Source organism: Danio rerio, chromosome 4 (assembly GCF_049306965.1).
Source record: "Danio rerio strain Tuebingen ecotype United States chromosome 4, GRCz12tu, whole genome shotgun sequence".
Lineage (NCBI taxonomy): Eukaryota > Metazoa > Chordata > Actinopteri > Cypriniformes > Danionidae > Danio > Danio rerio.
In genome coordinates this window covers 59557-72500 of record NC_133179.1, presented here as the reverse complement: position 1 = coordinate 72500, position 12944 = coordinate 59557, and the positions used below count along the sequence as shown (strand labels likewise).

Here is a 12944-nt window from a genome sequence, read left to right as displayed (position 1 = left end):
CACAGCTCATTACTCTCAGCAGCAGTGTGTACATCTGTGTGTGTTGTTCATCTGTGTGTGTGTGTGTGTGTGTGTGTGTGTGCACGCTGCAGGAGAGAAGCCCAAGCTGAGCTCTGCTGAGGATCTGCTGCTGAAGAAAGTGAAGAAGAAGAAGAAGAAGAAGCACCGCGAGTGTGAGAAGCGTAAGCGGCGCAGTGTGTCGAGCCAGAGCGTGCAGACGATGAGCACCCCTCCCCCGCCGGCCCCCCATGCACCTCCCCCCAGCCCTGGCTCCGCCCCGCGGCTGCGCTTCGGGCCCCTGCTGCACCTGGAGCAGCAGCCTAATGGGGGCGCCGTGGTGCTGCACGCCTACAGCAGTGAGCTGGCGTCGCTGCCCGCCGCAGACATGCAGAGGTTCGCGCAGGAGTTCGTCACGCTAGCCTTCAGCGAGGACGCTAGCGGAGCCGCTAATCATGTGATGGCGGTGATACACGGTGCCGCGGCCTACCTGCCCGACTTCCTGGAGTACTTCTCCAGCAAATTCCCCAGCGCACCTGTGAAGATGGAGATCCTGGGCAAGAAGGACATCGAGACCACCACCATGGCCAACTTCCACTCACAGGTCAGTGACGGAGGAATCCACACACACACACACACACCAGTCCACACATCCACACACACACCAGTCGACAGACAGGAGGAGGTGACAGACACACACACTGCTCTCTCTCTCCGTCTGCTGTAATGTTGTATGACCAGTTTTGGACTTTTAACACTGCTAACATGCCAATATCTGACAGCTGATGTGTGTGTGTGTGCGTGCGTGTGTGTGTGTGTGCGTGTGTGTTCAGGTCAGGAGGAGTTACTCTCATGGGACGTACCGCGCCGGAGCCATGAGGCAGATCAGTCTTGTGGGCGCTGTGGACGAAGAGGTGGGAGATTATTTCCCAGAGTTCCTCAGCATGCTGGAGGAGTCACCCTTCCTGGAGGTGTGTTCCCTCACACACACACACACACACACACACACACACACACACACACACACATATATATACACTTTCCTGTGACCACAGCGTGTGGATCAGTGTTTCTGAGGTGTGTGTGTGTGCATGTGTGTGTGCGTGTGTGTGCGTGCGTGCATGTGTGTGTGTGTGTGTGCGCAGCGCACCCTGCCATGGGGCTCGTTCTCCAGCCTAAAGCTTCAGAGCCCGACTGAGAGTGATGACGGCCCCATCATGTGGGTTCGGCCGGGCGAGCAGATGATCCCCGTCACTGACATGCCCAAATCCCCCTTCAAGCGGAAACGGTAACTGACACACACACACACACACACACACGCATGCACGCATGCTCAGGATCAGTGTGTGTTAGTGGTGAATGTAATTGGGTTTGGGTGTTTTTACAGGTCAACCAATGAGATCAAGAATCTGCAGTACCTGCCGCGCGCCAGCGAGCCCAGAGAGATGCTGTTCGAGGACCGAACACGAGCGCACGCAGACCACATCGGTCAGGGGTTCGAGAGGCAGACCACTGCTGCGGTGGGGGTGCTGAAGGCGGTGCGCTGCGGAGAGGAGTGAGCACACACACACGCATATACAGACACACACACACACACACCCAAACGTACACATATAGAGACATGTACACATACACTCTTGGATATATACACAAATAAACAGGTAGTGTTCTCTACTGCTCTGTCCCACTGGTGATCTGTGTGTGTGTGTGTGTGTGTGTGTGTGTGTGTGTGTGTGTGTGTGTGTGTGTGTGTGTGTGTGTGTGTGTGTGTGTGTGTGTGTGTTCTCTGCAGTGCTGATCCTCCACGCGTCACCAAAGATGTGATCTGCTTTCACGCTGCTGATTTCCCGGATGTGGTTCAGCGGCTGCAGCTCGACCTGTATGAGCCGCCTCTGTCCCAGGTGAGGTCACTTTCTGTCCTGCAGGTGTGCTGACCTGCCCAGGTGAGCTGTGAACGCTCAGGTGCAGAACTGACCAACTGACGGGGATATACTCTATCAATGTTGTGTGAGTTATGAGTAGGCCCACACGGAATCTGCGTGCGCAGAATTCGGCAGATTTTTAGCCCATTATTAATTCTGTTTATTTACTTGAGTAACTGTGTAAATCTGATTATATTCCGTTTTTATTCAGTAATTTATTACTTTTTATTTATAAATGAAACTTTTATATATTAAGGTTTTAGTTATGATACTGCGCTGGAGACTTCCAAAATAATTCCGCAGATTTTTACCAAAAACTTCCGCAGAAATAGCAAAAAACGTCCGCAGGTTCTGTCTGGCCCTAGTTATGAGCAGGTCCAGACGGAATCTGCCGACATATTTTGCTGTTTCTGCACAGAATTTTGTTACAAATCTGCTGATTTATGCTGAACAATTTTGAGAGTATCATAACTAAAACTTTAATATATGGAATAAAAGTAATCCCTTTTAAACTGTTATTTAATGTTTGCAATGCAAATCTAATTAGTTCCACCTATTTGGTAAACAAAGCAATTCTTTCATAAAATATCTGTACTGAGAGACAGAAAATATTACTGTACAAACGGTATTGTGAATAAATCAAATAAATATTTTCATATTAATCAATAATATTAGTGAAATTAGTTTAAAAACTGAATTATTATAAGTTTACACACATTTACACAAGTCAATAAACAGAATCAATGGTGGGCTAAAAGTCAGCAGAATTGTGCACGTGCTGACTCTGTGTAGGCCTAGTCATAAATGTATTGGGTTACATTGAAATAATCTTACCCCAGACTTTTCATTTTAGTACATTTGGTATTTCAGTAGTGCTTAACAGCGTAGACTAGGTCAAAGCCACTGTACACAGATAAATATAAACACTAATGAAAACCGTAACACTATGGCGATTGCTGAGTTTTTAGTGTTTACTGAGTGTTTATTTGTGTTACTGAGTGTTTATTAATGTTTAATGAATGTTTATTAGTGTTTACTGAGTGTTTATTTGTGTGTATTAGTGTTTACTGAGTTTAATAGTGTTTACTGAGTGTATACAGAGTGTTTACTGAGCGTTAATTAGTGTGTAATAGTGTTTACTGAGTTTAATAGTGTTTACAGAGTGTGTAATAGTGTTTACTGAGTTTAATAGTGTTTACAGAGTGTTTAATAGTGTTTACTGAGTGTTTATTAGTGTGTGATAGTGTTTACTGAGTTTACAGAGAGTTTACTGAGTGTTTATTAGTGTTTATGGAGTGTTTATTAGTGTTTATGGAGTGTTTATGTTTACTGAGTGTTTATTAGTGTTTATGGAGTGTTTATTATTGTTTATGGAGTGTTTATGTTTACTGAGTGTTTATTAGTGTTTATGGAGTGTTTATTAGTGTTTATGGAGTGTTTATTTGTGTTTATGGAGTGTTTATTTGTGTTTACTGAGTGTTTATTATTGTTTATGGAGTGTTTATGTTTACTGAGTGTTTATGGAGTGTTTATTAGTGTTTATGGAGTGTTTATTTGTGTTTACTGAGTGTTTATTATTGTTTATGGAGTGTTTATGTTTACTGAGTGTTTATTAGTGTTTATGGAGTGTTTATTATTGTTTATGGAGTGTTTATTAGTGTTTACTGAGTGTTTATTGGTGTTTTATCTCTCCAGTGTGTGCAGTGGGTGGATGATGCGAAGCTCAACCAGCTGCGGCGGGAGGGAATCCGCTATGCTCGAATACAGCTCTACGATAACGACATCTACTTCATCCCTCGCAACGTGGTTCATCAATTCAAGAGTGTGTCGGCGGTGTGCAGTCTGGCCTGGCATGTGCGGCTGAAGCAGTACCACCAGCAGGAGGCGACGGGGCACAGCTCAGACTGCAGGCCGGCAGAGGGTGGGGGGCAGGTGAAGGTGGAGCGACCGGCGGAGGGTGGAGCACAGGTGAAGGTGGAACAACCACAGGCCAAGGTGGAGCGACCGCCAGAAGTTGGAACACAGTTGAAGGTTGAGCGACCACAGGTGAAGGGGGAACAACAGGTGGAGGGTGGAGTGCAGGTTATGGCAGAGCGACCGCAGGTGAAGGCGGAGCGACTGGCAGAGGGTGGAGCACAGGTAAAGGTGGAGCGACCGATGGTGAAGGCGGAGCGACCGCTGGTGAAGGCAGAGCGACCAGTGGAGGGTGGAGCGCAGGTAAAAACGGAGCGACCACTGGCAAAGGCGGAGCGACCCCTTGTGAAGGCAGAGCGTCCGCTGGTGAAGGCGGAGCGGTCAGCGGAGAGTGGAGCGCAGGTAAAGGTGGAGCGTCCAGCGGAGCGACTCAAGACGCTTTCACATAGCCTGAACGCTGCACCCATACCTGACGGACGAGCCAAAGACCAGAGCGAATGTCCAAACACACACAAACACACACACACATCCACAACAGCCAAACACACACACACCTCCACACCAACCAAACACACACACACCTCCACACCAACCAAACACACCCACGCATCCACACCAATCAAACACACCCACACATCCACACCAACCAAACACACACATGCACATAATCCATCATCCAAATATTTCCATCCTTCTGTTCCCAAACTGGGCCACACCCCCTCGACGCCCACTAAACCCAGCCATTCTGCCAACAGCAGCAAACCAACACACAACACCAACACGAGCAGGCCAACACCGTCCACCAACAGCAGCAGACCAACACAATCAACTAACACACACAATCCAACACAATCAACACACTCCAGCAAACCCACACAAACCAGCAGCACAACCAAACACACACACCCCGCACTAATGACCAAGCCCAGCCCCAGTCTGAGCACTGGACTGTCACTCAGCTGGAAGGCTCCCCCTCTGGTCACGCCCCCTCTGAGGCCGGACCGCCCACAGGACTCTGTGCACGCGAAGGCGGTCAGGGCGCATCCGCATGAAGCACACAAGGACTGCTTATACTGATCAGCGGAGGGGTGTAACGGCACTTGATGTAATCTCCTGTTTGGACTGTGTTTCTCTTCCTGTGTGGAGCCGCCGGGCCGCTCTGTGCTCAGCCTCTGCTGTTCTCTGTCTGCCGGTCCTCCTCCTCCTGCTAGCGTGGTCAACATGTAGCTCGTAGCTCCTCAGTGCCTGTCCGTAACTGTGAAAGATGGACTGCGCGGAGAAACACACACTAGCGGCTCCTGGATGATCTATTTTCAGTGTTGGGCTCAGTGCTGTTAGAGCTGACGTCCACATCTCTATTTTTTGTAAGAGGACACAGAGTTAAAGACTGTACAGGCTGACCCATAGAGCTTATTTATATCAGGTTTCTTTGGTTCTGTTGTACTCGTCAGCACTGTAGTGTACAGAACGGTTTTCTAAAGCAGACATGTCCTGTGATTTATACTGAAAGAGCCTCCTAATAAAGGGTTCACTTTGAGTGTCTGTCTGCTCCCCTGATCTGAGTCTGCATGAGGTGAAGATGCTGAGGAGAGGAGAGGAGAGGTGTCAGGACCTGCAGACCGTCCCGTCCTCAGTGTGAGTCTCCACAGATCAGTCTCACACAGGCCTGCAGAGCGCCACTCTCTCCTGCACTGCTGCTCATGGTGAGAGTCCATCTGACTGACCCCCGTTCCCCTCCGACCTCTGACACTGACCCCCCCCACCGTTCACCTCCAACCTCTCAGACACTGACCCCCCCACCGTTCACCTCCGACCTCTCAGACACTGACCCCCCCACCGTTCACCTCTGACCTCTCAGACACTGACCCCCCCCACCGTTCACCTCCGACCTCTCAGACACTGACCCCCCCACCGTTCACCTCCGACCTCTCAGACACTGACCCCCCCACCGTTCACCTCTGACCTCTCAGACACTGACCCCCCCACCGTTCACCTCCGACCTCTCAGACCTCTCAGACACTGACCCCCCCACCGTTCACCTCTGACCTCTCAGACACTGACCCCCCCCACCGTTCACCTCTGACCTCTCAGACACTGACCCCCCCACCGTTCACCTCTGACCTCTCAGACACTGACCCCCCCCACCGTTCACCTCTGACCTCTCAGACACTGACCCCCCCCACCGTTCACCTCTGACCTCTCAGACACTGACCCCCCCACCGTTCACCTCTGACCTCAGACACTGACCCCCCCCACCGTTCACCTCTGACCTCAGACACTGACCCCCCCACCGTTCACCTCTGACCTCTCAGACACTGACCCCCCCACCGTTCACCTCTGACCTCTCAGACACTGACCCCCCCACCGTTCACCTCCGACCTCTCAGACACTGACCCCCCCACCGTTCACCTCTGACCTCTCAGACACTGACCCCCCCACCGTTCACCTCTGACCTCTCAGACACTGACCCCCCCCACCGTTCACCTCTGACCTCTCAGACACTGACCCCCCCCACCGTTCACCTCTGACCTCTCAGACACTGACCCCCCCCACCGTTCACCTCTGACCTCTCAGACACTGACCCCCCCCACCGTTCACCTCTGACCTCTCAGACACTGACCCCCCCACCGTTCACCTCTGACCTCTCAGACACTGACCCCCCCCACCGTTCACCTCTGACCTCAGACACTGACCCCCCCACCGTTCACCTCTGACCTCTCAGACACTGACCCCCCCCACCGTTCACCTCTGACCTCTCAGACACTGACCCCCCCCACCGTTCACCTCTGACCTCTCAGACACTGACCCCCCCACCGTTCACCTCTGACCTCTCAGACATATCCTCAGTATGTGTTAAGCTACTTTTGATAGCGAGACCTTGTACTCAATCGGCCGAGCAGTTTTTAAGTGGCAATAATTCACATTTATTAATATTCAGCTTCACCCTGAGGCCTCGTTGACGCATATTCAAAGCAACAGGGATCTGTAATGCAGGCCTGTGTGTGCTACACATACAGCAGACATCTCTGATCATGTGAGCACTTCCTCCTCAAGTGCACGGAGTAATGTCATCTACAAACCTCTCCAGCGATGAACACTTCCTGCAGACTGTGATGGGCTGATGGTGTGTGCGTACGTGCGTGCGTGTTTGTGTGTGTGCATGTGCGTGTGTGTGTGCGTGTGTGCGTGTGTGTGATCTGCTGGTGAATACTGTAAATGTAGTCACAGTTGTGTTCCAGGCCTCGTCTCTGCTCCACTGGTGGTCATGCGCAGGTGAGTTACAGGTCTCTGAAGATGGCTGTGTGGTCTACATGTGGCCTAATGTCTAATCAGACTATTTCAGTAGACCCCCATGACAGCACAATATTTCACCCTATTATTGGTTGAAGGATGTGAACTTGTAAATGTAAAATATAGATATATTAACAGGTCTTCTTCCAGAATCTGCCGGTGTAACATGTTATAATCTAAAGGCTTGAAAAGTGCTCAGACTTTAGATAAAGTGCTTGACACTGATTAAACATGTAAATATTTCACTTTTATAATCATTTCTCTTTCCTAACAGGCGTTTATTTAAGTCAAATGTAATGAAACAGCTGGATGTATATGGAGAGAGCTGCCTGCACACAAACATGACCCTGAACTCATCGACGGCTCCCCCACAGCACAGCACATATCAGTCAGACATTACCGCTGAAGCGCTTCACTGATGACGAGAACTAGAAGAGCGAGTCTGGAGGTGTGGCGCCACCTGCTGGACATCTGCTGTCAGTGTATTTTAGCCTGTATTTACAAAAAGAACATTTGATATTTGTGGAAAATCTGATCATTCAAGTAACTACAGATGTGCATCGAGGAGATTCAGTGTTGATGAAGAGCTTTGGGCAAACATATGATCACATTTCCTTCTAAAACACTCCGCCATATGCTGCTGTACTGTAGAGTCTTGTACCACACAGCGTCCCGCATCATCTGCTGAAGAAGTGTGTGCATGTCTGAAAGGAAAGAGCTGGAAAAGACCTTAAATGTGACTAGTAAAGGTGTAAGAGCCGCGTGTCTGCTGAAATAACCCATCAGAGGGGACTGTGTGGGTCAGAATCAGCTCTTCACCCGTCTAAACACAGAAAGCTGGAGTAAGTTTGATTGACCAATGACATGTCACTGAATTAAACAGGAGTTTGGGTCACTGAAGCATGAATATTCATTACACAATCTGCTGAAATAGCGAATCCCCTGCAGAAGATGGAGTCCTCCAGAACCACACACACACACACACACACACACACACACACACACACACACACACACACACACACACAGGACTCTGTGACTGAGTCTGCGGTGATGGTCTACTCTTCCCTGCTGATGACCTCTGACCTGCCTCAGTCTGAATGTTCTGAATGTCTTCATCTTCAAACTGAAAGCTGTATTTGTATAATCTGCTCCTCTGCAGTCTGTGTGAGGATGTCTGTAAAACTCTGACTCGCATTCGGCTGTCTTTAATTCACATTTTCAATATTCAAGTTCAGAAAGTCAAGCTCAAACTAAGAAACTCAAAGGGAAAACATAATATTCAGATTTACTAAAGTACAATTGATAATAACTCAAAGAATCGCTTCATATTCACAATGTTTCTGCAGATGTAAAGCTCCATAATGGAGGCGGGGACTAATCTGCATATTCATGAGCACACACTTAATGAGGTTTGAGTGGCATTAGGGCATTATTCTCTAAGTAATGTGTGTGTGTGTGTGTGTGTGTGTGTGTGTGTGTGTGTGTGCTTTATTAAAATAAGATGACTGCATGAGAACTTATCAGGAAAGTCAAATCTAGCGCATGTCTGCAGGTGTACTGTGTGTTCATGCGTGTATCAGTGTGTATTAAACATTAAAGCCAGAAATGCAAACACTGAGCTGAGTTTCTATTTCATGTCCATTATTATTAAATGATGTGCTGAATAATAAAACTCTGCTGTCCTCACTGACTCTGGATCAGACCCTCTCTCTCTCCTGTGTGTGTGTGTGTGTGTGTTCTTGACCTTCATCTTCCAGACAGGATTACTCTTGATTGTCTCCGCTGTACATCTGAATGTCTCTGCTGCTGTTTAATGTGTGATGAAGGCAGAATGCGGAGCTTTAATCAGCACACAGAGTCAGGCTGAACAGAGCTCTAACAGAAGAGCTGAGCTCACTGCTCTCTCCATCATCATCATCATCATCATCACAGCTTCATCATAGTAGTCCTGTATGGTCGGCTGATAAATGCTAAGGTGCATTACCGCCAGCTATACTGAGTCCATCACATCACATCCCAAACAACACAACCCGTCCGTCTTCTGCAGGCTGTGTATGAGGCCAGTTCTACTCAGATAACTTCATGAATCTTCAGTGTTTTGGCCTCCAGGTTTAATGTAATGCTGAATTCAGACGCTGCTTGAATCATAATGGAAAGCAGAGCATCTTCTTCTTCTATTGTTTACTGGTGTGATATGCACATGCCGCCACCTACAGTTCACATCTATATCTACTGTAATCACCTACGTTACTCCATCAGGACTCGGCTGTCGGCTGGCTCTGCGTGTTCAGCTCCTCCAGCTTCCAGATTTGGTCCCTCCGGGTCCTTTTAATACATTTTAATTTATTTATTATATTGGCTCAATCCTGTGTGATATAGATATTGTGTTGATACCCTAGACTATCCCTATTAACATTTATCCCTAATATATAATCTAAGTTTCTATCTTTATGTCCTTTATTATTTATATATTATATTAATTCCCTGCTCTCTTCTATATATTTCCTGCAATCAAACATTACATGTTTCTCTGACTCCACAATGATCACACAAACCCTTTTCTTTAACTCCGTTTATTGACATATAGCAGAACTGAATCCAGTGTTGCCAACCAGAGCAGCTCCAGCGATCCGCCTTTATACCTGTGATGTGGAGCATCATGGGAAATGGGAGAAACCAATTGCTGCAGGTGAAGGGGGGAGTTCTGTTTTCTGTTATATTAACCTGCTTTACAATGAGGAAATAATGTTTTGGAGAAGTATGAAAATGAAGGGTTTGTGTAAACATGAGTGTGTGATCAGTGTGTGTGTGTGTGTGTGTCTGTGTGTGTCAGACTGCAGATTTAGCTGTGGTTGGTGATTGTGTCTGTGTCCATGTGCTGCAGTGGTTGAGCCCAAGGATATAAAGACCCATGAGCTGCCCTCAGTCTTTCTTTAATCTCAGGTGAGTGTGCAGAGCTCAGGTGTGTGTCTCTTGCTCAGGTGTGTTTCTCTGTGAGGCAGAAGCTGTCTTTGCTTCATTTTCTCCTTGTGTTTGTCTTGTAGTTTGTATCTGTACAGACACTGCTCTGTGCCTTCAGTGCGGTGTGATTTGCTGTAAACGAGCTTTAATTTGCTTCAGCTGTGTGTGTGCTGAGTAGTTGCTGTGTGTGTGTGTGCGCTGAGCTCCAGTGTTCTCCAGCTGAGGCTGATCAGTTAATCTGCTGCTGTGGTCTGTCAGTATATTCCTGGTCTCCACTGACTCAGAGCTCCTGTAGACTTTATTTCTGTGGGGTTCAGGGATTAAACCGGTTCCTCCAGTGTTCTGCTCTAACTCTGCTGTTCACCTGTTTGACCACTATAATACTGTGCAATACTGATGTTCAATACTGTTCTGTTGTGTGCAGCTCGCTGCTCTTGACTCTGCTCCATCTCAAAGTAAACTGGTGTTAACTGCAGACATGCGGCCTGTAGAGGCTGATCTTATTCAGTGTTATCCTCTTTCCCTTAATGCAATCTTTAACTTCTCTTTTCTCAGGTAAAGTCTTGAGACTGTAGTGAGCTCCTGTCCATTAAACTGCTCCTACAGTCTGTCCAGAAGGGTATTTTCCAGATGTAGAGTGTGTGAACCATTGACTATCCTCTGTCTGACTACTGACTTGTTTGACTGACCTTCTCCTCAATCTGTGCTGTTGTAAAGTACACACACACACACACACACACACACACACACACACACACACACACACACTCTTCCATAAATCATCACTCTACTACTATCAGTGACTGAGCTCAGTTTGTCCTCTGGCAGTTGTGTGTGTGTGTGTGTGTGTGATGTGTATTTGCTGACTAATGAAGTGTTCTGGTGTCTGCACACTGAAGGTTTCTGCTGTGTGTTTGTGCATTGAGAGCTCTTGCTGTGTTCAGGGTTCAGTGATTCTCCACACCGGTGTTCTGACTCTGCTGATGTGCTTTATAATCTGGTGTCCGGTTGACTTGAGCTGTTCTGAGTATCTGAGTCTCCACTGAAACCCTTCTCCATTTCTCCAAGACTGCAGTGTTGTAGATTTCTCTCCTTTCTCCTGTAACTTTCCAGGGTTTTTGTTGCTTTGCTGAATGACCTGAAATCAGGTGTGTGAAACTGGTTTAATCAAACTGTAGAGATGTTTATCGCCTACCTTTTTTGTTTGTCTGTAACATTGATCAGCTTCTGTGTTTTCTGCCTTTATACTGTACCTTCAAGTCCTTTACAAATGAATTTTAAATGGTTTAACTAAACTGTCTGTAAAGTGAGTGAATACTGATGAGTGCTGTTTGTAGTCAGACGGAGTTTACTCCACACCTCACGCGGTTCTGCTCGTGTTTGTGTAGATTATGGAGCTCAGTGCAGTTTCATCAGTTTAAGCGATTCAACACCTCTCATACCCCCGTCTGTATCTTCAGTTCTGCAAACGAGTGTCTAAAGCAACTTTTACTCCACAGTAAAGCAGAACTGAAGGGTTTAAACCTTCCTATCCTTCAATCTTGTCTTTAACCTTTGTGCCTTTTGCTTTAACTGTATTGGGAAAAGACTCTACAACTAAACCAATGAGCCCAGTCTCACTTATTATTTTTTTAAATTTTCCTTTTCAATCTTTGATCGGAGGCACTGGTATTTATCCAGTTCCTCAAGCAGAGGTATTGTACTTCTCCTGCTCTTTAAAAAAATCTGGTGCCAAGTTTCTCCATTTTGTCAATATTCAGGTTCTGCCATTAAGACTTGCTCTGTTCGTTTGTGTTCTCTATGTACAAGCAGCATGGTGTACTTTTTCTTGCCTTTGACACTGCAGTTTAAGCTCAGACTTGTTTTTGTAAGGCATTAATCTGCATCTTCAATCAGCAAATATTCTCAGACTTTGTTTGACCGTATGCTCTAGCACATCCGGTGAGTTTTGCTTCTCTGGTATTGTGCGACTGTGTACTGTAATACAGTTTGGTAAGTTTCTCTTTAGGGTTTTTTAATCGTACGCTCCGGCACATCTGGCAAGCGTTTCTGCTCTGGTTTTGTGTGACTGTATACTCTGGTACATCTGGTAAGCTTTTCTCTTCTCTGGGTTTTGTTTGATCGTACGCTCCGGCACATCTGGTCAGCGTTTGATATATGATTGAGATCACCTATTAAACGTTTTTAAAGACTCGATTGGTTTATTGTAAAATGTGAGGTAAAGACTGCAGGAAATGTTTGTACAGCTGTTTTTTTTTTTTTTTTTCACGTAAACGTCTATTGCTGGCAAATTACCATCATACTTGAGTTTTTCAGTCTCTGGCTTACTACATCAGCAGGTATTTAAGATCTTGTTCATCCGTACTTATAGTAGTTTCCAGAAATGTTTTTGATTTATCTATAATTGACTGCAGATTGGAACCCGTTGGACCTGAAGCAGTGGAGAAGCTTTGCCTGGAGATACTGGATCTGCAAGCTCAGTTCTGAGAATGAAGCTGTTTGACCTGCTGGGGTAATGCTAACTCATGAGGTAAGTGTGACATGATTGAGATGCTCTGATCACCCTAACTGTTTTTTCCTTTGCACAGGCCCATTACACCGCCTGTCCAGCTCTTCACTCCAGTGTTGGGGTACCATGGACCATCTGTGTAGCAGGAGGTGAGGGTTTCCACTGCCAATTTTCCAGATTTCGATCCAGAACCGCTTTGTCCCCTCCAAGACTGATTGGTGTTTTATTATAAGCCACTTGATTAGGCACACCTGGTGCTTACGTTAATGATGTATTTGCAGGTTCCTGTGATCCTAAATGCTGATTAACATCAACTCTCGTACTCCATGTGGCAGTGATCATCAAGC

At 46.9% G+C, this 12944-nt stretch overlaps 1 protein-coding gene across 3 annotated transcripts in view; it reads left to right on the top strand.

Annotated features, from left to right (window-relative positions):
- ptpn12 (protein tyrosine phosphatase non-receptor type 12) overlaps window positions 1-5370 on the top strand; it is a 24498-nt gene extending 19128 nt beyond the window's left edge. For all 3 annotated transcript variants that reach the window (XM_073945794.1, XM_073945793.1, XM_073945795.1), the window contains 6 exons: window positions 93-601; window positions 831-968; window positions 1143-1285; window positions 1385-1552; window positions 1790-1898; window positions 3615-5370. In XM_073945794.1, coding sequence (XP_073801895.1) covers window positions 93-601; window positions 831-968; window positions 1143-1285; window positions 1385-1552; window positions 1790-1898; window positions 3615-4910 — 2363 coding nt within the window. In that variant the 3' untranslated portion in view covers window positions 4911-5370. The remainder of the gene's footprint in view (window positions 1-92; window positions 602-830; window positions 969-1142; window positions 1286-1384; window positions 1553-1789; window positions 1899-3614) is intronic.
- Window positions 5371-12944: the final 7574 nt, after the last annotated feature.